Here is a 26,141-nt window from a genome sequence, read left to right on the forward strand (position 1 = left end):
GGGCAGGTGACTGAGGTGTCAGTGGGCCAACGACCGTACTTCTATTTGTTTTAAAATAGACATGGAAAAGGATAGATTGAATCTAAAAGTTAAAGTTCTAGTTGGAGGAAGGCTAATTTTGACAGTATTAGGCAATAACTTTCAAAGCTGATTGGGGGCAGATGCTCGCAGGTAAAGGGACAGCTGGAAAATGGGAAACCTTCCAAAGTGAGATAATGAGAGTCCACAGACAGTATATTCCTGTCAGAGTGAATGGAAAGGCTTGTAGGTGTATGGAATGCTGGATGACTAGAGAAATTCTCTGAACCCGACAATATGTTTTCTTGAAACCTGTTTGAGGTTTGGTTACGAGAAAGAAAGAAGCATATGTCATAGACAGAAGGGACTGAGTGAATCCTTAGATGAGTTTAAAGGCATTAGGAGTATTCTTAAGAGGGAAATCAGGAGGGCAAAAAGGGGACATGAGATAACTTTGACAAATAGGGTTAAGAGTGTAGTGCTGGAGAAGCACAGCATTTAGGCAGCATCCGAGGAGCAGGAGAATCGACGTTTCAGGCCTAAGGTCTTCAGCAGGAATGAGGCTTGTGGGTTGCGGCTGAGAGATAAATGGGAGGGGAGTAGAGGGGAGTGGAGTGGAGGGGAGTGGAGTGGGGTGGGGAGGTAGCTGGGAAAGCAATAGGTGGATGAAGGTGAGGGAGAAGATGATAGGCGAGAGGGAGGCAGTGATGGATGGGTCCGGAGGAAGGTGCCAAGTTGGAGACTTCGAACTGGGATAATGGGTATTTCAATGCAAGGGGTCTAACAGGGAAGGCAGATGAACTCAGGACATGGTTAGGAACATGGGACTGGGATATCATAGCAATTAGAGAAACATGGCTCAGGGATGGGCAGGACTGGCAGCTTAATGTTCCAGGATACAAATGCTACAGGAAGGATAGAAAGGGAGGCAAGAGAGGAGGGGAAGTGGCATTTTTGATAAGGGATAGCATTACAGCTGTGCTGAGGGAGGATATTCCCAGAAATACATCCAGGGAAGTTATTTGGTAGAACTGAGAAATAAGAAAGTGATGATCACCTTACTGGGATTGTATTATAGACCCCTTAATAGTCAGAGGGAAATTGAGAAACAAACTTGTAAGGAGATCTCAGCTATCTGTAAGAATAATAGGGTGGTTATGGCAAGGGATTTTAACTTTCCAAACATAGACTGGGACTACCATAGTGTTAAAGGTTTAGATGGAGAGGAATTTGTTAAGTGCGTACAAGACAATTTTCTGATTCAGTATGTGGATGTACGTACTAGAGAAAGTGCAAAACTTGACCTACTCTTGGGGAAATAAGGCAGGGCAGGTGACTGAGGTATTAGTGGGGGAACACTTTGGGGCCAGCAACCATAATTTGATTTGATTTGATTTAAAATAATGATGGAAAAGGATACACCAGATCTAAAAGTTGAAGTTCTAAATTGGAGAAAGGCCAATTTTTACGATATTAGGCAAAAACTTTCGAAAGCTGATTGGCAAACATCTGCCCCCAATCAGGGACGGCTGTAAAATGGGAAGCCTTCAGAAATGAGATAATGAGAATCCAGAATAAGTATATTCCTGTAAGGGTGAAAGGAAAGGCTGGTAGGTATAGGGAATACTGGATGACGAAAGAAATTGAGGGTTTGGTTAAGAAAAAGAAGGAAGCATATGTAAGATATAGACAGGATAGATCGAGTGAATCCTTAGAAGAGTATAAAGGAAGTAGGTATATACTTAAGAGGGAAATCAGGAGGGGTAAAAAGGGGACATGAGATAGCTTTGGCAAATAGAATTAAAGGAGAATCCAAAGGGTTTTTACTAATACATTAAAAGGACAAAGGGTAACTAGGGCCCCTCAAAGATCAGCAAGGCTGCCTTTGTGCGGAGCTGCAGAAAATGGGGGAGATACTAAAAAAGTATTTTGCATCAGTATTTACTGTGGAAAAGGATATGGAAGATATTGACTGTAGGGAAATAGATGGTAACATCTTGCAAAATGTCCAGATTACAGAGGAGGAAGTGCTGGATGTCTTGAAACAGGTAAAGGTGGATAAATCCCCAGGACCTGATCAGGTGTACCTTAGAACTCTGTGGGAAGCTAGAGTAGTGATTGCTGGGCCTCTTGCTGAGATATTTGTATCATCGATAGTCACAGGTGAAGTGCCGGAAGACTGGAGGTTGGCAAACGTGATACCACTGTTTAAGAAGGGTGGTAAGGACAAGCCAGGGAACTATAGACCAGTGAGCCTGACGGTGGTGGTGGGAAAGTTGTTGAAGGGAATCCTGAGGGACAGTATGTACATGTATTTGGAAAGGCAAGGACTGATTAGGTACAGTCAACATGGCTTTGTGCGTGGGAACTCATGTCTCTCAAACTCGACTGAGTTTTTGGAAGAAGTCACAAAAGGGATTGATGAGGGCAGAGCGGTAGATGTGATCTATATGGACTTCAATAAGGCGTTCGACAAGGTTCCCCATGGGAGACTGAGTAGCAAGGTTAGATCTCACGGAATACAGGGAGAACTAGCCATTTGGATACAGAACTGGCTCAAAGGTAGAAGACAGAGGGTGGTGGAGGAAAGTTGTTTTTCAGACCGGAGGCCTGTGACCAGTGAAGTGCCACAAGGATCGGTGCTGGGTCCTCTACATTTTGTCATTTACATAAATGATTTGGATGCAAGCATAAGAGGTACAGTTAGTAAGTTTGCAGATGACACCAAAATTGGAGGTGTAGTGGACAGCGAAGAGGGTTACCTCAGATTACAACAGGATCTGGACCAGATGGGCCAATGGGCTGAGAAGTGACAGATGGAGTTTAATTCAGATAAATGAGAGGTGCCGCATTTTGGGAAAGCAAATCTTAGCAGGACTTATACACTAAATGGTAAGGTCCTAGGGTGTGTTGCTGAACAAAGAAACCTTGGGGTGCAGGTTCATAGCTCCTTGAAAGTAGAATCGCAGGTAGATAGGATAGTGAAGGCGGCGTTTGGTATGCTTTCCTTTATTGGTCAGAGTATTGAGTACAGGAATTGGGTGGTCATGTTGCGGCTGTACAGGACATTGGTTAGGCCACGGTTGGAATATTGCGTGCAGTTCTGGTCTCCTTCCTATTGAAAAGATGTTGTGAAACTTGAAAGGGTTCAGAAAAGATTTACAAGGATGTTGCCAGGGTTGGAGGATTTGAGCTATAGGGAGGGGCTGAACAGGCTGGGGCTGTTTTCCCTGGAGCGTCGGAGGCTGAGGGGTGTCCTTATAGAGGTTTATAAAATCATGAGGGGCATGGATAGGATAACTCGGCAAGATCTTTTCCCTGGGGTGGGGCAGTCCAGAAGTACTGGCAGAGGACAGGGCAAGAGGGGCAAGTTATAGAAGGAACCTAAGAAGTAACTTTTTCACGCAGAGGATTGTGTGTGTATGGAATGAGCTGCCAGAGGATGTAGTGGAGGCTGGTACAATTGCACCATTTAAAAGGTATTTGGATGGGTATATTAATAGGAAGGACTTAGAGGGATATGAGCAAAGTGTTGACAAATGGGACTAGATTAGGTTAGGATATCTGGTCGACGTGGACAAGTTAGACCAATGGGTCTGTTTCCATGCTGTACGTCTCTAGGACTCTAAATCCCTCTAATCCTCCTGCTCTTTTCCTTAAAACTATGATCCTGGCTATTGACCCTTGTACAATGGGGAAAATTCTCTATCTACGCCTCACAATTGTATAGACCTCAATTAGACCGTTCTCAGCGTTCTCTGCACTAATGAAAATACCCTCAGCCTATCTAGTCTCTCTTTCTAACTATATTGCTCCTGACCAGGCAAAATCCAAGTACTTCTCTGGTGCAGTTATCTTTATCCTTTAGTGTGGCGATCAGAAATGTGTATAGTTATGACCTAATTAACTTCTATACAACATCCATCAATCTCCTTGCTGTGTATGACAGAAATGTCAGTCAGAGAATATTTTAAAATCTTAGGCTCGGTTTAGGTGGAAATTGTAAGATCTTTTGAAATCACAAGGAACAAGTAGTTCTCAAAGAGTTGAAGTCAACATTTTCCCCTCAAACAATGCAATTTGTATTTACATAGTGTCTTTAATATATTAAAGGAACCCAAGATGCTTCACTGGAGGGGGTAGGTGGCACTTTCACGTGTCAGCAGGCTTTAGGACTTGAGTGCAAAGTCTAGGTTCACATTCCCCACTCATGGCATTATGGCAATCTCACTCGATGAGTAATCCAAAGGTACAGATCTGCAATGAACTTTCAAATCCCATCATATCATCTCGTGGAATTTAAATGCAATTTACAAATTTGGACTTAAGTGCTAGTCTCAATGATGGTTACATTGAAACCATCGATTTTTGTTAAAAACCCATCTAGTTTACTAATGCTGTTCATGAAAGGCAATCTACTGTTCTTACCTATTCTGGCTTATGTGTGACTTCAGACCTACAACTATGTGATTCACTCTTAAATCCTCTCTGGCTTGCTCAGGTCATTTTAGTCAGTTCAAGCAGCAATTAGAAACATGAAATAAACATTATAGAACACAGAACATTACTGCGCAGTACAGGCCCTTCAGTCCTTGATGTTGCTCCAGCCTGTGGAACCAATCTGAAGCCCATCTATCCTACACTATTCTATTTTCATCCATATGTTTATCCAATGACCATTTAAATGCCTGTAAAGTTGTCGCGTCTACTACTGTTGCAGGCAGTGAGTTCCACGTCCCTACTACTGAGTAGAGAAACTACCTCTGACATCTGTCCTGGATGTATCATTCCTCAATTTAAAGTTATGTCCCCTCATGCTAGCCATCACCATCCACCCTATCTAACCCTCTAATTATCTTGTATGTCTCAATTAAGTCACTTCTCAACCTTTCTCTAATGAAAACAGCCTTAAGTCCCTCAACCTTTCCTCATAAGGCCTTCCCTCCATACCAGGTAACATCCAAGTAAATCTCCTCTGAACTCTTTCCAAATGCTTCCACATCCTTCCTATAATGTTGTGACTAGAACTGTACACAATACCCCAAGTGCGGCGCACCAGAGTTTTGTACAAATGCAGCATGACTTTGTGGCTCCAAAACTCAATTCCTCTACCAATGAAAGCTAACATACCGTATGCCTTCTTAGCAACCCTATCAACCTCGGTGGCAACTTTCAGGGATCTATGCATATGGACACCAAGATCTCTCTGTTCATCTACACCAAGGATCTTGCCATCAGCCCAGGACTCTTTATTCCTGTTGTTCCTTCCAAAGTGAATCACCTAATACATTTCTATTTTCTTGCACCTTTCACTGTACAGAAAAGAAAGCACAAGACCAAACTTCAAAAGACCATCAGAACATCTGAAGGTTTTGAATGTTGCTGCAGAAATTGAAATCTTCCTTTCTAATGCCATTATTGATATTGACAGATGTTAGAATGAGATAATTACAATGAAACTAAAATGTTCTTTATGAAACAGTCTGGAACTAGTGGCCCTCGAAGGCTGTGGATGCTGCAGTCATTTGAAGTTTTCAGGGTAGAGTATGGAACTTGTTAAGCAAGGGTATCAAAGTTCAAGCAGCAAACTGGATTGAGACCTCGATGGAACAAAATGGTACCAGCATGGACTGGAGGGCTGAATGGGAATACTTGTAGCCCAAAAATTATGTGAAGCTTTTAAAGGTATTCTATTACAAACCGAAGAAAAGTTATGTACATAGGGCAGCACATGATGCTGATACAGAGATCTTGCTCACAACCCTTTTTCTCCCACAGGCAGTGAAGCAACAGAGAGGGGCTTGATCACCATCCACACAACTTATGCATGGAGAAGTGTGTTGACCAAATCATGTGCACCCACCTGTTCACTTTTTAATAATGCCATTGTTACAATAATTTCCATTTATATCCTTAATGTAAGAAATTGCACTAAAACATTTCACAGGAGATTTATCAAACAATATTAGATGACAATTTAGGACAGTGGCCCAAAAAGGCGAGCAAAGAGATCAGTTTTACTCATTACCTTAAAAGGAAAATTGTAGATGTTTAAGGAGAGAATGCCACAGCTTAGAGTCCAGACTGCAGAAAGTATGGCCAATGATGGAGTTATTAAAATCAGGGATTTGTACAAAAAGAAAAGGATGTTGTGGATTGGTGCATCCCAAGCAGCTCCATGATACAGGACTGTGCATCGTATAGGCTGTTTCCATGAATACATTCTAGGATAATAAATAGTTTTTGCTGAAGGACCATCAATTCAGGAAAAGATCAATTTTGGTGTACCAGTACCCTGTGCAAACAGTTGTCCATGACCAAATGTTACACTGTAGAACATTCAAGATCCAGGAACAACAGTCACAAAGATTAAATGGGTTTGAGGTTATATCTAAGGTTATTTAATGAGGGGCTGAAAACTGAAATTCCTCATTCAGAGTCAAGAAACATGTATTAATTTTGTGCATCTTGCAAATTTTTTTAGGTTCATGCTGGATAGAAGGAACATGAACAAGGACTTTCAGTCATGTTCAATTTGAACTATTACACAATGTAATTTTACAGTTTTTATTTACAAATAAAGTCCATTGTTAGGGGAAAAATAAAGTTTGAGACATGCAAGAGGCCAGAATTGGAGAAGCAGAGATCTTGAGAGGAAATCACAGCAATTAAAAAGGGCAAAGCCATGGACAGATTTAAAACACAAGATTTTTATTTAAATTGAGGCAGTAGCTGGCCAGAACACAACAAAGGTTAGATAGCACATGGATGAATAGGATTTGATGCACATTAGAAATGGAGACACAGATTTATAAAACCTTTCCTCCAACTACAAAAAGAGTTATGCAGCCCGGGAACAGACTTTTTGGTCCAACTCGTTCATGCTCACCATGTTCCCAATCTAAAGAAATCCCATTTGCCTGCATTTGGCCCATATTCCTCTAAACCTTTCCTATTCAAGTACCTGTCCAAATATCTTTTAAATATTGTAACTGTACCTGCATCTACCACTTCCTCTGGCAGCTCATTCCACAATGTTCCTCAGGTGTATTTTAAATCTTTCTCCACTCAGCTTAAAAATATGCCCTCTAGTTTTGAACTCCCCTACTTTGGGGAAAAGGCTTTTGCCATTCACCTATCTCTACCCCTCATGATTGTTAATCTCTGTAAGGGTCACCCTTCTATGTCCTATGCTCCAGTGAAAAATAACTCAAATCCTCCAGTCCCAATAACAGTCATAGCCCACAGAATCAGACCCTTCGATCTAACTAGCCCATGTCAACCATATTTCCAAACTAAACTCGTCCCACCTGCCTGAGCTTGTCCTTCATCCCTACAAACATTCCTTATTCATGTTCTTATCTAAATGTCTTTTAAACATTGTAACTGCACCCACATCCATCACTTCCTCTGGATGTTCATTCCACACACAAACCAACCAGTCTGTGTAAAAAAAAAAACTGCCCTCTATGCCTTCTTAAAATCATTCTCCTCTCACTTTAAAAATATCCATGGTCTTGAATTTCTCTAGGGTGGTTGAAAGACACCTGCCATTCACCTTATCTATACCCCTTATTACTTTATAAACCTCTACAAGGTCACTTCTCAACCACCTACACTCCAGTGGAAAAAGTCAAAGCCTATTCAGCCTCTTCTTATAACTCAAACCCTCCATTCCAGCAACACACTGGTAACTCTCTTCTGAACCCTCTCCAGCTTAATAATATCCTTCCCATCACAAGACCTCCAAAGGTGGCCTCACCTATGTCCTATACAACCACAACATGACATCCCAACTCTTGTATTCAAACGTCTGAGGAATCTGGCCAATACATCAACCAATACTCTAACTACTCCTCTTCACAATATTGTGATCAAAAGTTCAAGAGATTGCCTTGTCTTTGACACAACTTTTTGCTCGGGAGCTTAAAGTCATGTTTCCTTTTTGACAAATTACAAACTTTGAAAGCCTGAGCTAGTCCTTGCCTATCTCCCCTCACCTGCCCAGCTACAACTGCATCTGACTTGTAGTGGGCGTTGGGACCCTGTGTCCAACTCTATCCAGCTTCAAATAATTAAAATCAGAAATGCCAAGTTCAATGCAACAGTCTAAGGTACTGAAGTATTAAAATCTGATGCGGACATTGCTGAAGGGCTTATGCCTGAAATGTCGATTGTCCTGCTCCTTGAATGCTGCCTGACCTGCTGTACTTTTCCAGCACCACACTTTTCAACTCTGATCTCCAGCATTTGCACTTTCTCCTATTAAAATCTGATCTAAAACTAAACACAAGTCAGACAACATATTGAAAAATATTTACTTCAGTAAAACCAGACAAAAAAAGTGAGAAAGAGACAAAAATCCTTTCATAAATTCAAAAAAAAAATGCTCAGCAACAGATGAAGGAATACCAAGTTCATTAACTCCATAATTTCAGATATTTAAACTCTTCAACAGGACCAACTCTTGGATATAACTTTCTATCCACAATCTGGCAGAATGCCAGCAACACAGCACTGGCTACTCTCCAATATCTCAGCTTTATAAGTTGCCCACTCTCCACATTTCAATCCAAGTCTCCTCCTCCTGTTAGTGTTCGTTCAACTCTTCATACTAAACAAGCTCAAACACACTAAAATTCAACAATGCTCTCATTGTGCATTAATGCTGCTTAACTGTCTAAATTCAGAGTTGCTAGATGATATTGGCAGAATTCTAAGCTTTATGCTAAATTTATACTGTGTACATGAAGTTTGTTCAGCCAAGGAGGCCATTCATCTCAGAAGTGGAGGTAGATTGGCTGGCTAATAGGAAACAGTGGGTGACACGGTGGCACAGCAGTTAGCACTGCTGCCTCACAGCGCCGAAGACCCGGGTTCAATTCCCGCCTCGGGAGACTGACTGTGTGGAGTTTGCATATTCTCCCCGTGTCTGCGTGGGTTTCCTCCGGGTGCTCCGGTTTCCTCCCACAGTCCAAAGATGTGCAGGTCATGTGAATTGGCTATGCTAAATTGCCCATAGTGTGATGTGCATTAGTCAGAGGGAAATGGGTCTGGGTGGGTTACTCTTCGGAGGGTCGGTGTGGACTGGTTGGGCCAAAGGGCCTGATTCCACACTGTAGGGAATCTAATCTATATAAATGAATTGGATTAAGAAACAGCTAAATTAATTGCTGACAAAGATAGTTAGTAAAGTATATTGTGAAGAGGACATAAATAGACGGAGATACAGATAGGTCAAGCAATTGGGAATTATTGGAAATTGGCATGTAATATGGGAAAATGTGAAATTGGCCATTTAGACAGGAAAAATAAAAAAGCAGCACATTAGTTAAATGATGAGAGATTGTAGTGTTCTGAGCTGCAGAGGAATCTGGGTGCCTGAATGCACGAATCACAAAAGGTTAGTATGCAGGTAAAGCAAGTAGTTAGGAAAGCTAATAGAATATTATCATTTAACATGAGATAAATTGAATACAATGGATTACCATGTACAATATTAGCCACTTTACTTAAGGAAGGATGCACTGGAACCAAATCAGAGAAGACTTAGAAACATAGTAATTAGGAGCAGGACTAGACCATTAGTGATTTGTACTTGTTCTGCTATTCTTACGATCATCCAACTCAATAGCCAGTTCTTGCTTTTCTCCCATATCTTTTGATCCTTTAGCCCCACGTGCTATATTCAACTCCTTGCTATCATATTTTGCACTCATCTGCTTTCTGTGCTCATGAATTCCACAGGCTGACCAGTCTCTGAGTGAAGAAGTTTCATGTCATCTCAGTCCTAAATAGTGTACCTGGATCCTTCGACTGTGACTTCCCCCCCCCCTCAAAAAAAAAGCCTTCTGAAAGTCCAAATAAATCATATCTGTTAACTCCCTGGCATCAACTCTACTAGTTTCAATTTTTAAGATTTCCCGTAAATTTGTCAAGCATGATTCCTCTTTCGTAAATCCATGCTGACTGTGTCCAATCCTGCCACTGATTTCCAAGTGCTCAGCTATGAAATCTTTTATAATGACTCAAGCATTTTCCACACCATCAATATCAGGCTGACTGGTCTATAATTCCAAGTTTTTTCTTTGCTGCCCTTCTTAAACAAACAGAGTTATATGAGCTACACTCTAATCTGTAGAAACTGTTCCAGAATCTATATAATCTTGGAAGATGACCAATGCATCCATTATCCTATAGCTAATTCCTTAAGTACTCTGGGATGTATTTATCTGCCCTCAATTTTCCAAACATCATTTCGCTAGCAACACTGATTTCCTTCAGCTCCTTTCTCTCACTAAAGCCTGTTTTCCCTAATATTTCTGATATGTTATTTGTGAGTTCTCCTTTGTGAGCACAGAAGCAAAGTACGTATTTCGTTGGTCAACCAAAACATTGTCTGTTGGATTTCTTTACTGATCATTTGAAATCTTGTCCCTCTGGTTGCCAACCTTCCTGCCAATGGAAAAATCTTTTTTCTTATTTACACTCTCAAAAACCCTATCAAATTCTGAACACCTTTGTTAAATCTCCCCCTTTAACTTCTCTGCTCCAGGATAGCGAGTCCATCATGGAGTCATACTTGAACAATTCAATATTTTTAAAAATAAAATAACTGAATTATCCTACCATAAAAAATTCTTTGATTCATACTTACAAATATTGTTTTTGTACCAAGAAGCTTTACTAATGCAAACAGCAAATACAATTTACATTTACATTAACTAGCTTAATTCTATGTACTCCCTGTAACTTTTCATTATAAATTCAATAGAAACTGCTTGTTTTATCTTAAGACACCGCAATTCCTTCTTACCTGCAAAAACACAGATTTTACTGGCTGAAGAGAGTAATAACAGGATGACATATTTTCATTAGGAATTACCATTATAAGCATAGATATCAGAACTTATAGTGTAATTTATAAAATCAGAGTTAGCAACATATGACCCACCAAGCTGTTCCGCCAATCAATACAATCATAGCTGATCTTGGGCTGCAAATCCACTTTCCCATCTTGTCACCATTTAACAGCAGAGCATATTTTATTTTTACTTTTCTTTCCATGACTTTAAAGTAAGCCTTTGGTCAAGATTTTCCTCAATCCCATGCTATACCCAAGAACTCCATGTGATCTCAGCTTCCAAAAGCAGATGGTTTACTAAATTTAAGAACCTGATAGATAATCTCGAATAAAGGAATATGCAGCAGGTTGAAAAGCAATCCTTCTTTCGATCTTGCCTGTGCCTGATTATAACTCAATTCCCATCAGACCCTATAATGACCATGAAGGTATAAAGCATTCACTGTTTGCAAGAGATTGACATTGAAAAACACAGATTAGTCAAGATTACAGTATTTGGTTACAATATGATGTTCTTTTTTATTTTAATTCTCTGAAACATTCTGCTTCAGTTCTGCCTGTATGTTACAATTTGTAATTTTTCCTGTTACCATGTACAAGGTCCCTGGCTACAGTAGATTAGTGGTTATGTGACCAGATGAGTAATTCAAAAGCTAAATGAATGGCCTGGAGGTGCAAATCCAATGCCAGATGTGGAACTTGAATAAATTTATTTTTTTAATATGTCTGTGGGCACATGTATCACTGGCAAGACCAGCATTTATTTCTCATCATCAATTGCTCTGCCATTTAATAAGATCGAGGCTGATCTGATTATGGAAATTCCACATTCCTATCTACCACCAATACCATTAACTCACCTGCCGAAAAAGCGTCACTTCTAGATTAAAAATATTTAATGACCCTGCTCCACCAGCTTCTGAGGTTGAGTTCCAAAGTCACACATCCCTCAGAGAAAAATGAAATCTAATTTTACTCAGTGTATTCAGGACAGTTTCCTAAAACAATATGTTGTGGATCCAACCAGAGATCAGGCAATTTTAGATCTGTGATGCAAAATATGGTAGGATTAATAAATGATGTCTGAGTAAAAGATCCCTTAGAAAACAATGAAATGGTAGAACTGAGCAATCAGTTTCAGAAATAATTGTGCTCAACTTAAATAAGAGTCAGTATGAAAGGGGTGAGGGTAGGGGTGGCTGGAGTGGACTGGGGAAGGAATTTAGCGGTAAAGATGATCAACGAACAAAGGCAGACATTTAACAAAACAGTTCATGGCTCCAGCAAAAATGTATTCCAAAAAGAATGGATTCTAGGAAGGGAATAAAAGCCAACCATGATTAACCAGTGAAGCTAAGTATAGCATCAAATTTGAAATAGAAAACCTTTAATGTGGCAAAGAATAGCGGTAAGTAAGAAGATTAGGAAAGTTTTAAAAACAAAAAAAAAGTCGCCCAAATAAAGGAGAAAATAAACTTTGAGTATAAACTTGCAAATAATATCAAGATAGACAGCAAGAGCTTATTTCAATACATAAAAAAGAAGAGAGAAGCCGAGGTGAACATAGGCCCCTTAGAGAATGAACTTGGGAAATATGGAACCAGGAAACGGCAAAGGAGCTGTCTTCACCCGAGAAAACACTAATAATATTCCAACATTACTAAAAATTCAAGGGTAAAAAAGATGGAATAAATACAATAACTATCACTAGAGAAAGATTACAAGGAAAATTGATGAGCCTAAAAATAGTAGTAAGTCCCCTGGACGTGATAGGATGCAGCTATGATATTAAAAGATACAGCAATAGTGGATGCACTGCCAGTAATCTTCAAGGAATCCTAAGATTCTGGAAAATTCCCAGAGGATTAGAAGTATCATTGTAACATATTATTTAAAAAAAGGATGGAGTCAAAAACCAGAAAGCTATAGGCTAGTTAGCTTAACAGTTGCTTTAGAAAAATTTTCCAAAGGATGTGATAGCACAGCATTTAGAAACACACAAGATGATCAGAGTCAGAATGGTTTCACATGGGGAAATCAGAGCGTCGTAAAGATGTACAGCACAGATACAGATCCTTACAAATTAATTGGAATTCTTCAAATAAGTAACAAGTAAGCAAGAGACAATGGTTGCAATATATTTGGATTGCCAGAAGGCATTTGATAAGTTTTCCCACATTAGACTACTTAAGATAAGAGCCCATGGTGTTGGAGATAGTATATTTGTATGGATAGAAGATAGGCTAACTAGTGAAAGACTGAAAGTTAGGATAAGGGGACATTTTCAAGATGACAACCTACAACTAGCAGAGTGTCACAGGAATCAGTGTTGGGGCCACATTTACTATATATATATATATAATATATATATATTAGTGGCTGAGACAAGGGAAGTGAATTGCAATAGCCAAGTTTGCAGATGACACAAAAAATAGATGGAAACGCACTTGCTGAGCATTACAAAAAGATTCTGCAAAGAGATATAGACAAGTTATGCAAGTGGACCAAAACTTGACAAATGGAATACATTTCAGGAAAATATGGGGTTTTGCACTATGGCAGGAAGAATACAAGAGTTGTGTATTATTTAAATGGAGAAAGACTGCAGAATGGAACAATCTAGAAATCTCATGCATATATCTCAGAAAGCTAGCATTCCAATTCAGCAGGTAGTAGGAAAGGCAAATAGAATATTACCTTTTATTTCAAAAGGATGAAGTATAACCTAGAACTATACAAGGCAATAGTTAAATCACACCTGGGATTCGGTGAACAGTTTAGGTCCCTTAACCTAAAGATGCAACGGCATTGTAGGCAGTTCAGAGAAGGTTCACTACATTGATCGTAGGTACAGAGGAACGGTCTGTCATCTGAGGAAAGGTTGAGCCTGTACTCATTCAAGTTTAGAAGAATGAGAGGTAACCTAATTGAAAGACACAAGATCAGAGAATTTGGCAAGATAGATGTGGACAGGTTGCTACCTACTGTGTGTGTGTGTGTCTAGGACCAGAAGGTATAATCTCCCAAGTGAGGGGTTGCCCAGTTCGGACAGAGATGAGGAGGAATTTCTTCACTCAGAAGGGTAATGGATCTATGGCACTCTTTACTGCAGAGGGCAAAAAAGGCTGGGTAGATAAGTATATTCAGACAGATTTTTAATCGGTATGGGAATCAAGGATTGTGGGGTAAAAATCAGGATTATCAAATCAGCAATAATCGAATTGAGCACTGAAGCAAACTAATAGGCCAAATGGTCTGCTTCAAGTTCTTATTTGTTACACTGAAAGTGCCCCCAATTCTAGACTCATGCTACTAGAGGAAACATCCTTCCCACATCCACTTTGTCAAGACAAAGTATGATCTTATACATTTCAATCAAGCGTTACCTCACTTTTATAATTCCAATGGAAGCAATCCCAGCCTGTTCACCCATTTTTAAAAGGCAACCTATTCATTCCAACTATCAATCTTGAAAATCTCCACTAAATCACCTTCAATGCATTTACATCCTTCCTTGAATAAGGATTCCAAAACTGTACACTGTACTAAAGATGTGATGTCACCAAGGCCCAGTGTAACTGAAGTACAAAATTCTTAGTTTTACAATCTTGTGATCAAAAATGGTATTTCATTAATCTTCCTGAATACATCCACATATTAACTTTTAGTAACTAGTGCACTAGAACAACAAAATTCCTCTGTATCTAAGAATTTTGCAGCAGTCTCTCCATTTAGGTAATTCTCTTTTTTTGTATGCTTTCAGCCAAAGTGAACAATTTCACATTTTCCTACATTGTACACCATCTGCCTGATTTTTGCCAATTCACTCAACTTAGCTGCACTTATCTGCAACTTACGTATCCTTCACAACAGATTTTTCCTACCTAACTTGGTGTTGTAAACTAATGACGTACATGTTCAAAGGTAATTTTAAAAAAGTGCAGGACCTGCTCAGCAAATCAGGTACCACCTGTGGAGAGAAAAATAGAATTAATATTTGAGCACAATGGCCTTTCAGCAGAACATCCAGTTGTACATCTGACTTGCTAAGTATATGGAGTATTTGTAGTATTTTGTTTTTGTACAGTATTTGGCAGACTGGGATTTCATGGCATACAAAGGCCTGAACTGTGGACAATGCACAAACAAAAAGCAAGGATCCCAAGGACGAAATTCAGTGAAGAGGCGCATGAAGATCATCTGCATGGCCCAGGTTTATGAAGCCAGACAATTCAGTTCACTCCTGAAATTCATTCACACATCAATTTTCATCAAATTCTCTCATAAATCTTTTTTTGATAAATGAAGGTCACTGGCAAGATCAGCACTTACTGCCACTATCAGCCTTCATGGTGGTGGTGAGCCACCTTCAACTCCCTATGGTTCTCTCAGCAACTGAAAACTCTCGATATAACGTATCATCTCAGCTTTATCCAATGCTTCTTTCCTTACTATTCCTGGGGAGAATCAAAAGACACATTTCCAATCTTCAACTTTGTCACTACCTTAAAGATCATAAATAGATTCTGGTACTTCCCAACTCCAATATAATCAAATTCAAATCCCATTGACTCATTTTGTCATAGCAATGGATTGTGATGCTAGGTATCTTGAACTCTTAATTCTTTAAAAAAAAAGTCATACATCCAAAACATGACAATGGATGCAAATTTGGTGGCAGTCTGGCAAAGTCTTTTGTAATCACATACCATGTACTGCATCAAGAAGCTTCAGCTCGAGATAACAAAGGGCTGACTACCATTTCAGCATTGACATCTTCTGTGATGTATGTCCAAACTACTAACTGTGACCTTGATTTGTACGTTAGTTGATGAGATGTAGTTGGATTAGTGTTTTATGAAGGTTACACTTTGAAGACAGCTCTTTGTGATTTTATAATTTACATAAATCTCTCAGTTTATAAGTTACAGCAAGTCTCTGTTCTTCAATTATTGGATTGAGAGAGACATGGTTGTTTGGTACTAACCTTCAAACATTTCTGTAGCCATCACGATTACTTTTTAAACAGTTTTTGAGATCTAGCCTTAGAGTGAATGGGTTCATATGTATGATGGATTTTTTGTTTATTTTGCTTTGTGACCCTATCAAGAAATTAATGGGGCCTCAGGAATTGTCAGAAACTTCTGGAACATGATTTCTTTTAAAATTTGTGGGGAACATTTCTTTGAAAGGGAGACTTTTTGGTTTCAACTTTACTTTGAGTTTTCGAGCAGTCCTGTGTAGATCAGTGTTAAAACATAAAATATAGAAAGGTACAGCACAGAACAGGCCCTTTGGCCCACGATGTTGTGCCAAGGATTATTCCTAATCTAAAATAAAATAACCTAACTTACACACCCCTCAATTCACTGCTGTCCACATTCATGTCCAGCAGTCGCTTAAATGTCCCTAATGATTCTACTTCCAACACCACCGCTGGCAATGCATTCACAACTCTCTGCACAAAGAGCCTACCTCTGACGTCTCCTCTATACCTTCCTCCTAACACCTTAAAACTATGACCCCTCGTGCCAGTCAATCCTGCCCTGGGGAAAAATCTCTGGCTATTGACTCTATCCACGCCTCTCATTTCCTTGTACACCTCGATCAGGTCACCTCTCTTCTTCCTTCTCTCCAGAGAAAAGTCTGAGCTTTGTCAACCTTTCTTCGTAAGACAAGCCCTCCAGTCCAGGCATCATTCTGGTAAACCTTCTTTGCGCCCTCTCCAAAGCCTCCGTATCTCTCCTATAATAGGGCGATCAGGACTGGACACAATATTCCAAGTGTGGTCTCACCAAGGACTTGTAGAGCTGCAGCAAAACCTTGCGGCTCTTAAACTCGACCCCCCCCCTGTTCATGAAAGCCAAAACACCATATGCTTTCTTAACCCTATCCACTTGTGTGGCAACTTTGAGCGATCTATGCACTTGAACACCAAGATCCCTTTGTTCCTCCACATTACCAAGAATCCTGTCTTTAATCCTATATTCAGCATTCAAGTTTGACCTTCCAAGTTGCATTACTTCACATTTATCCAGGTTGAACTCCATCTGCCATTTCTCAGCCCAGCTCTGCATCCTGTCTATGTCACACTGCAGCCTGCAATAACCCTCAATACTATCAACGGCAACTCCAACCTGTGTGTTATTGGCAAATTTACTAACCCACCCCTCAACTTCCTCATCCAAGTTATTTATAAAAACGGCAGAGTGCAGAGGCCCAAGAACAGAGCCCTGCGGGTTACCATTCACCACTGACGTCCAGGCAGAATACTTTCAGAATTCTGTCAGCCAGCCAATTCTGAATTCAGTTAGCCAAATCCCCCTGTATCCCATACCTCCTGACTTTATGAATGAGCCTACCATGGGGAACCTTATTAAATGCCTTGCTGAAGTCAATATACACCACATCCACCACTCGACCAATCACCTCCTCAAATAACTCAATAGGATTTGTGAGGCGTGACCTGCCCCATGCTGATTGCCTTTAATCACGCTATGCTTTTCCAAAAAGTCATAAAATCTATCCCTCAGAATTCTTTCCAGAACCTTTCCAGACCACAGATGTAAGACTGATGGGTCTGTAATTGCCAGGGATTTCCCTATTACCCTTCTTGAAAAGAGGAACAACATTCGCCTCTCTCCAATCCTCTGGTACGACTCCCGTGGAGAGTGAGGAAGCAAAGATCTTCGCCAACGGCTTAGCAACCTCCTTTCTCGCTTCCCGGAGCAACCTAGGATAAATCTGGTCTGGCCCTGGGGACTTATCAATTTTAATGTTTGCCAAAATTTCCAGCACATCAACTTCATCAATCTTGATGTGTTCAAGCCTGTTTCCCAACTCCCCAGAGTTCTCATTCACAACAAGGTCCCTCTCTTTAGTGAAACCGAAGCAAAATACTCATTTAGGGCTTCCTCTATTTGCTCAGACTCCACACACAAGTTCCCTACGCTATCCCTGACCGGCCCTATCCTCTCCCTGATCATTCTCTTATTCCTCACATATGAGTAAAATGCCTTTAGGTTCTCCCTAATCCTTCCTGCCAAGCCTTTTTTGTGCCCCCTCCTGGCTCTCCTCAGTCCGCTTTTGAACTCCTTTCTCGTAAGCCTGTAATCCTGTAAAGCTGTGCTAGATCCTTGCTTCCTCCACCTTATGTAAGCTGCCTCTTCCTTTTGACAAGAAGCTCCTCTGTTCTTGTTATCCAAGGCTCCTTAATATTAGCCCTTCTTACCTGTCTCAGAGGAACACATTTATGCATCACTTGCATCAACTGCTCCTGAAACAGTCTCCACATATCTGTTGTGCCCTTTCTGTGGAACAATTGCTCCCAACTCCTGTCTGATAGCGTCATAATTTCCTTTTCCCCAATTAAATATCTTCCCTTGGTAATTGCTCCTTTCCCCCTCCATGGCTATGGTAAATGAGAGGCAGTTGTGGTCACTGACCTAAGAAGGGAAAGATACATAGTGAACTAGGTTACCTTAGAATTGAAGGGTTAATGTTAGTCACAGATTAACATTAGAGGTTACTGAAGGCTCAATATGCTTAAGATCAAGTGTATAATAGCTGCAGAAAAAAAAATCTGTTCGCTGTTCTAACAGTTGAAGTCACAAGTGACTTAAATCCATTAAAGTGTCAGACACAGGGACTCTGGTGTGAATATTGTACAAGGATGTTTTCGGGTACTGTACAAGGGATATGTTTCAGGTTCTACACAAAAGCTGTTTTGTCTTTTCAGATTTGAAGGAAGGTTTTGGTATTATACTTTTACTGAGTGTTTAAAGTATTTGAATTTGTATTATAACTAAATGGTATGGTCATTCTATTTTATCTTCATTTCTTTTGTTAAACTTTGGTTTCATTGTAGAAGCAAAATCCACAGCATTGTGTGCTTACGTTCTGGTCAGAGACATTTTACTAAAATCGTAATTTTCATTAATTTTGATCCATCAAGCCAGATTTGTGTCTGGGATCTGACTTGTCCAACAATAGCACCTGCCATGATCTGAACATATTGCACACCTTGCACTGCAGGTAAAAAGAAAATGTCATTCTAGTGCTAGAAACCCAGCCAGTCAGATAAGTCGCCACTGTAAAAGGAAACAGGCCAAATTGTAGAGCCAAAAATGCTGAAATCTACTGTTTCACTACCAATGTCAGAATTACCTTTTTTTTTAAAAAAAAAACTCTTTCTTGGGACACAAGATCCAATCCCTAGCTGCCATTGAAAATGTAGTGGTGAGCTGCCTTCTTAAACCACTGCAGTCCATTTAGCATAAGTATCCAACAACGCTGTTCGGGAGAGAACTCCAGGATACTCACCCAGCATTACTGAAGGATATATTTCCAACTCAGGATGGTGAATGGCTTGGAAGGGAACTTGCAAGTGGTTAGATTCCCTTGTTGTTACCTGGCACTTCTGTTGCACGAATGTTCCTGCTACAAGTAAAGATCCCACTTCTGACCCGCCAATGGGGGAGGCATTAATGAAGCAAATGAAGATGGTTGAACCAAGGACACTACCATGAGGAACTCCTGTGCTGATTTCCTGGGTTGGGATTACTGTCCTCCAACAACCACAATCATCATCTTATTTGTTCAGTGTGACTCCAACAAATGGAGTTTTTTTTTTGTCCATCCCCATTATCTCGGAAATAGAGCACCATAATGGCAACCTTGAAAGAGACTCTCACCTCACCTCCGGAATTCAAATCTTTTGTCATATTTGAACCAAAGCTACAATGAGATCAGTAGCGGAGTGGCCTTTGGAACTCAAATTTGGCATTAGTGAGCAGATGATAAGTAATCAAGCTGCTTATGACACTGTTAACGACACTTTCCATCACTTTACTGATGCTTGGGAGGAGATGGTTTGAGATTTTTCAGAATCGGACATACTTGGGCAATTTACACATTTTGGGTGAATGCTAGATTTGTAACCATATTGAAACAGCTTGGCTAGTTTTGCAGCACACATCTTCAGAACTGATGGCTGTATGACCTCTTTATTGCCATAACATTGTCTAGACTATAACCTTTACAGTATACACTGCCTTCAGCCACTTGATATCATGTGATGCTGTGGAATTGGCTGCCATGACTTTGAGGACCTCAGAAGGAGGCAATGATGGATGATCCACTTGACACTTCTATTGCAACATCTTCAGGCTTATGTTTTGTACTGATATGTTGGGGTCTCCCATCAGCAAGGATAGAGATATTCATGGAACCTGCTCCTCCATTGAGTTATTTAATTGTCCATCACCATGCACAACTGAATTTGGCAGAACTGTAGAGCTTAGATCTGAACCATTGATTGTGAAATTGTTTAATCCTGTCTATCCACTTGCTACTTATGCTGTTTGGTACAAAGTAGTCCTGTGTTGTTACTTCAAGTTGGCATCTCATTTAGGTATGCCTGGTACTGCTCCTGGCATGCCCTCCTGCACTCTTCATCAAATCTAAATAGCTGCAGCAAATCCACTGTATGTTTTTCATGAAACCGCATGAGACTTACTCATATCCATTTCCCATTGTTATCTTTTTCCTGAATTCACATTTGCAATGTGTACTTGTATCATATTTTTAGTATCTTTCCTCATGTTTAGTAGGTAATATTTAGTTCCTTTCAAATATTTGGATTGGGAAAAGGAATCCATGAGGGAAGGCACCCTTTCTAAATTGACCTTGTTGTAACCAATGCAGAGAGGTCAAATTAAGAAGGGGAGAGAGTTCATCCCTCCTCACCCAGAAGCATTACCATTTGGGGATATCCCACTTGGAATCAATTAGTTGGGGCCTGTCACTCAGGACCGTAACATCAAATCAGTGAGCATGCAAATGAAGCACTGGTGGCAATGCCCACTTTCTATTTGTGTTTAGGTTTCCTTGGGCTGGTGACATTTTTCCCGTTCTATTTCTCAGGGGTGGTTAATGAGATCCAAGAAGATTTTGTAAGGTGTGTTCAGGAGGGTTTCCTAACTCAGTACGTTGACAGGCCGACGAGGGGAGAGGCCATTCTAGACTTGGTGCTCGGAAACGGGCCAGGGCAGGTATCAGATCTTGTGGTGGAGAGCATCCTGGTGATAGGGAGCACAACTGCCTCACATTCTACATAGCTATGGTGAAGGAGAGGATTAGGCAAAATGGGAGGATATTTAATTGGAGAAGAGGAAACTATGATGCGATTAGACATTAGTTAAGAAGCATGAATTGGGAGCAATTGTTCCATGGTAAAGGCACTATAGACATGTGGAGACTGTTTAAGGAAGTTGTTGCAAGTGATGAATAAATATGTCCCTCTGAGACAGGCAAGTGGTGGTAATATAAAGGAACCTTGGATGACGAGAGCGGTGGAGCTTCTCGTCAAAAGGAAAAAGGTAGCTTACATAAGGTGGAGGAAGCTAGGGTCAAGCTCAGCTCTAGAGGATTACAGGCAGGCGAGGAAGGAGCTCAAAAATGGTCTGAGGAGAGCCAGGAGGGAGCACGAGAAAGGCTTGGCAGAACAGATTAGGGAGAACACAAAGGCATTTTACACTTATGTGAGGAATAAGAGAATGGTCAAAGAAAGAGTAGGGCCGATCAGGGATAACATAGGGAATTTGTGTGTGGAGTCTGAGAAGGTAGGGGAAGCCCTAAATTAGTTTTTTGCTTCTGTCTTTACGAAAGAAACGAACTTTGTAGTGAATGAAACCTTTGAAGAGCAGGTGTGCATGCTGGAATGGATAGAAATAGAGGAAGCTGATGTGCTGAAAATTTTGTCAAACATTAAGATTGACAAGTCACCAGGCCCAGACCAGATTTGTCCTCGGCTGCTTTGGGAAATGAGAAATACAATTGCTTCGCCACTTGCGAAGATCTTTGCATCCTCGCTCTCCACTGGAGACGTCTTGAGGACTGGAGAGAGGCAAATGTAATTCCTCTCTTCAAGAAAGGAAATAGGGAAATCCCCGGCAATTACAGACCAGTAAGTCTCACGGCTGTCGTCTGCAAGGTGTTAGAAAGGATTCTGAGGGATAGGATTTATGACCATCTGGAAGACCACGGCTTGATTAAATGCAGTCAACACGGCTTTGTGAGGGGCAGGTCATGCCTCACAAATCTTATCGAGTTCTTTGAGGATGTGACTAAAAAAGTTGATGAGGGTCGAGCTGTGGATGTGGTGTATATGGACTTCAGCAAGGAATTTGATATGGTTCCCCATGGTAGGCTCATTCAGAAGGTCAGGAGCAATGGAATACAGGGAAACTTAGCTGTCTGGATACAGAATTGGCTGGCCAACAGAAGACAGCGAGTGGTAGAAGGAGGAAAATATTCTGCCTGGAAGTCAGTGGTGAGTGGTGTTCCACAGGGCTCTGTCCTTGGGCCTCTACTGGTTGTAATTTTTATTAATGACTTGGATGGAGGGATTGAAGGATGGGTCAGCAAGTTTGCAGATGATACAAAGGTTGGAGGTGTCGTTGACAGTATAGAGGGCTGTTGTAGGCTGCAGCGGGACATTGACAGGATGCAGAGATGGGCTGAGAGGTGGCAGATGGAGTTCAACCTGGATAAATGCAAGATGATGCATTTTGGAAGATCAAATTTGAAAGCTGAGTTCAGGATTAAGGATAGGACTCTTGGCAGTGTGGAGGAACAGAGGGATCGGTGTGCAGGTACATAGATCCCTTAAAATGGCCACCCAAGTGGACAGGGTTGTTAAGAAAGCATATGGTGTTTTGGCTTTCGTTAACAGGGGGATTGAGTTTGAGAGTCATGAGATCTTGTTGCAGCTCTATAAAACTTTGGTTAGACTGCACTTGGAATACTGCATCTAGTTCTGGTCGCCCTATTATAGGAAAGATGTGGATGCTTTGGAGAGGGTTCAGAGGAGGTTTACCAGGATGCTACCTGAACTGGTGGGCTTATCTTATGAAGACAGGTTGACTGAGCTCGGACTTTTTTCATTGGAGAAAAGGAGGAGGAGAGGGGACCTAATTGAGGTATACAAGATAATGAGAGGCATAGATAGAGTCAATAGCCAGAGACTATTTCCCAGGGCAGAAATGACTAATAAGAGGGGTCATAGTTTTAAGCTGGTTGGAGGAAAGTATAGAGGGGCTGTCAGAGGCAGGTTCTTTACACAGAGAGTTGTGAGAGCATGGAATGCGTTGCCAGCAGCAGTTGTGGAAGCAAGGTCATTGGGGACATTTAAAAGACTACTGGACATGCATATGGTCACAGAAATTTGAGGGTGCATACATGAGGATCAGTGGTTGGCACAACATCGTGGGCTGAAGGGCCTGTTGTTTGTTCTAAGTCAATGTGTTTATTGATAGAGCCATGGTTGAAATACCATGTTTCTAGGAATTCTCATGCATGTCTCTGTTTGGCTTGTCCTAGGATGGAGGTGTCGTCCCAGTCAAAGTGGTGTCCTTCCTTATATGTATGTAAGGATACTAGCGAGAGTGGGTCATGTCTTTTTGTGGCTAGTTGATGTTCATGTATCCTGGTGGCTAGCGATTTGCCTGTTTGTCCAATGTAGTGTTTGTTACAGTTCTTGCAAGGTATTTTGTAAATGACAAAAGCTTTGCTTGTTGTCTGTATTGGGTCGTTCAAGTTTATTAGCTCCTCTTTTAGTGTGTTGGTGGTTTTGTGGGCTACCATGATGCCAAGAGGTTTGGCAGTCATTTCAGAGATGTCTTTGATGTGGGGGCGGGGGAAGAAGTGGCTAGGGTTCCTGGAAGTGTTTTGTCTGCTTGTTGGGGTTTGTTGCTGTTATTTTTGAATACATTGTATAGGCGATTTTCCTCTACTCTGCATAGTTCCTCTGTATTGCAGTGTGTGGTGGCTTGTTGAAATAATGTTTAATGCAGCTTAATTTTTAGGTGTTGGGATGATGGCTTCTGTAGTTGAGTATTTGGTTTGTTTGTGTTATTTTCCTGTAGAAGCTGGTTTGAGGTTCTCCATTGGCTGTTTGCTCTACTGTGACATCTAGGAATGGCAGTTAGTTGTTGTTTTTCCTCCACTTTAGTTGAATGTTATGACAGTAAAGGGTACTATATCCACACCACAGGAAATGATGTCACCACAGAAAATGACATCACTAACACAAGGAAACCTAAACACAAATAGAAAGCAGACCATACCACCAGTGCTTCCTCCGGAGGCTCCCTGATGATGTTACATAGTATGGTGACGAAACATCTGAAAACTAATATTCCACCTCAGCGAGCAAACCTACATACAGAACCTCAACCTGAGCTACAAATCAGAGTTATAAGAAAATCTACCATCCTTATCCAGTCTGGGAGATATGTGACCCCAGACACAGCAATGTGGATAGCTGAAATGGGCAAAACTAGCCACTTAGTTCAATAATAATTAGGGACGGGCAACAAATAATGACCTTGCCATTATCCTCACATTAAGAAAATGTAAAGAAGCTTTCAGAGAAATGGCAACCTCATAGTCACCCCTGGAGCGTTGGGAGGCCGAGGTTTATAAAATCAGGAGGAGCATGGATAGGGTAAACGGATAAGGTCTTTCCCCTTGGGTGGGGGAGTCCAGAATTCAAGACATAGGTTTAAGGTGAGAGGGGAAAAGATTTAAAAGGGACAGAAGGGGCAACTTTTTCATGCAAAAGATCTGCGTGTATGGAATGAGTTGCGAGAGGAAATGGTGGAGGCTGGTACAATTGCAACATTTAAAAGACATCTGGATGGGTATATGAATAGGAAGGGTTGAGGGGGATATGGACTAAGTACTGGCAAATGGGACTAGATTAATTTAGGATATCTGGTCAGCATAGACAAGTAGACTGAAAAGGTCAGTTTCCACACTGTACATCTCCATGATCCTATGTCAGTTGCCAAGAAACTCAAATGCCCAGGATAACTTTTGGGGAAATTGAATCAAATCCCACCACAGCAGTTACCAGAAATGTAAATTCAAATGAGAAAATCATCTCTTTGATATAGATGCTGAAGCAAGCACAGTCTGGAATTAAGGAGAAGCGATAGCCTATTGGCATTTTCGCTAGACTATTGAGAGCTGGGTAATGTTCTGGGGACCTGTCAAGGCAGATGATGGAATCTGGAATTAACCATTGTCAAACGTCAGTCAGAAAGAAAAACATCTGGTTCAGTAATATTTTTCAGGGAACGAAGTCTGTCAGCCTTACCTGTTCTGGGCTACATGGCTTTAACTGACGTCTGACCAATAAACTCTGGCCTGGCCGGTGACGCGCACATCCCTCCAATAACAAAACAAAGCTAGTTATTGAAATTAGATTCTATATAGCATGGAAACAAGACCACACCGACCCATTCCCCATACCTTATATCTTTCCGAATGTACCCAACACTATGGGTAATTTCGCATGGCCAAATCACCTAACTTGCACATTTTTGGACTGTGGGAGGAGACACGGGGAGAATGTCGCCCTCGGTAGAAATCGAACCCAGTCCCTGGCGCTGAAAGGCAGCAGTGCTAACCACTGAGCCTCCGTGAGTTTATTTTACAGCACGGAAAGAGGCCCTTTGGCCATTCGGATCCGCATCGTCATCAAACATCCGATTTCCAGCACTTAGCCCCTATTCTCCGTTAGAAGGTCATTGTCGGGAGTTTAAATACATCTGGTTCACACCGGTCCTTTGGGGAAGGACATCTGACGTCCTGTTTTACGTGTCGTTACGAAAAGGCCTTCCATTACACATAAAATGGGACAGGCTCAGGCCTGAAGGGCAGAACGGCCTCTACCCGACCCTCAATCCTTCGCTTTACCTCAGACGTACACTCCGCGTGGCTCTTACCCTCAGCAACCAGCCGTACCGAGCCCGGACTAGGCCGCGGAATCCTCGGCCTTGATTTCCTTCGGCCTCCCGGGCCCCAACCCTTTCAAACAGGAGCCCCGCCTCCCCGCGCTGCGCCGCCATTGGCTGCCAGGGTCGGAGGAGGGCACACGTGATCTCTCCCATCCGGGTACCGCGGATCTCCTTCCCGCCTCGCCCCAAATCCGGGTAAGCGGTGTCGTCACTGTCATCCGGGTACCCGTAGGAAGCCTATGTAATGACGTTAGCACAACAAAAACAGCGGGAGTACGTCGTGCGTCCACCGAAAGCAGTAGCCGCTGAATACAGCAATAAGTAGTGGCTAGATCGATAGAAATGGAGGCGGTGGATAGCGACACAAGTCAATGGGTGACGGATGAACTGGAGGAAAGTACCCGACCCTCGACGTCGCGTGGTATCGCCGGGTGAGCGTCTGTCTTGGCACCCTG

At 41.4% G+C, this 26,141-nt stretch overlaps 2 protein-coding genes across 7 annotated transcripts in view; one reads left to right on the forward strand and one right to left on the reverse strand.

The window, feature by feature from the left end:
• LOC140481088 (nuclear mitotic apparatus protein 1-like) overlaps positions 1 to 25,828 on the reverse strand; it is a 117,107-nt gene extending 91,279 nt beyond the window's left edge. For all 4 annotated transcript variants that reach the window (XM_072576741.1, XM_072576740.1, XM_072576739.1 and 1 more), the window contains exon 1: positions 25,675 to 25,828. The gene's annotated coding sequence lies outside the window, so the exon portion shown is untranslated. The remainder of the gene's footprint in view (positions 1 to 25,674) is intronic.
• Positions 25,829 to 25,881: 53 nt separating this feature from the next.
• LOC140481089 (leucine-rich repeat-containing protein 51-like) overlaps positions 25,882 to 26,141 on the forward strand; it is a 33,199-nt gene continuing 32,939 nt past the window's right edge. For all 3 annotated transcript variants that reach the window (XM_072576742.1, XM_072576743.1, XM_072576744.1), the window contains exon 1: positions 25,882 to 26,117. In XM_072576742.1, coding sequence (XP_072432843.1) covers positions 26,029 to 26,117 — 89 coding nt within the window. In that variant the 5' untranslated portion in view covers positions 25,882 to 26,028. The remainder of the gene's footprint in view (positions 26,118 to 26,141) is intronic.

The sequence above is a fragment of the Chiloscyllium punctatum genome, chromosome 9 (genome assembly GCF_047496795.1).
Source record: "Chiloscyllium punctatum isolate Juve2018m chromosome 9, sChiPun1.3, whole genome shotgun sequence".
Taxonomy (NCBI): domain Eukaryota; kingdom Metazoa; phylum Chordata; class Chondrichthyes; order Orectolobiformes; family Hemiscylliidae; genus Chiloscyllium; species Chiloscyllium punctatum.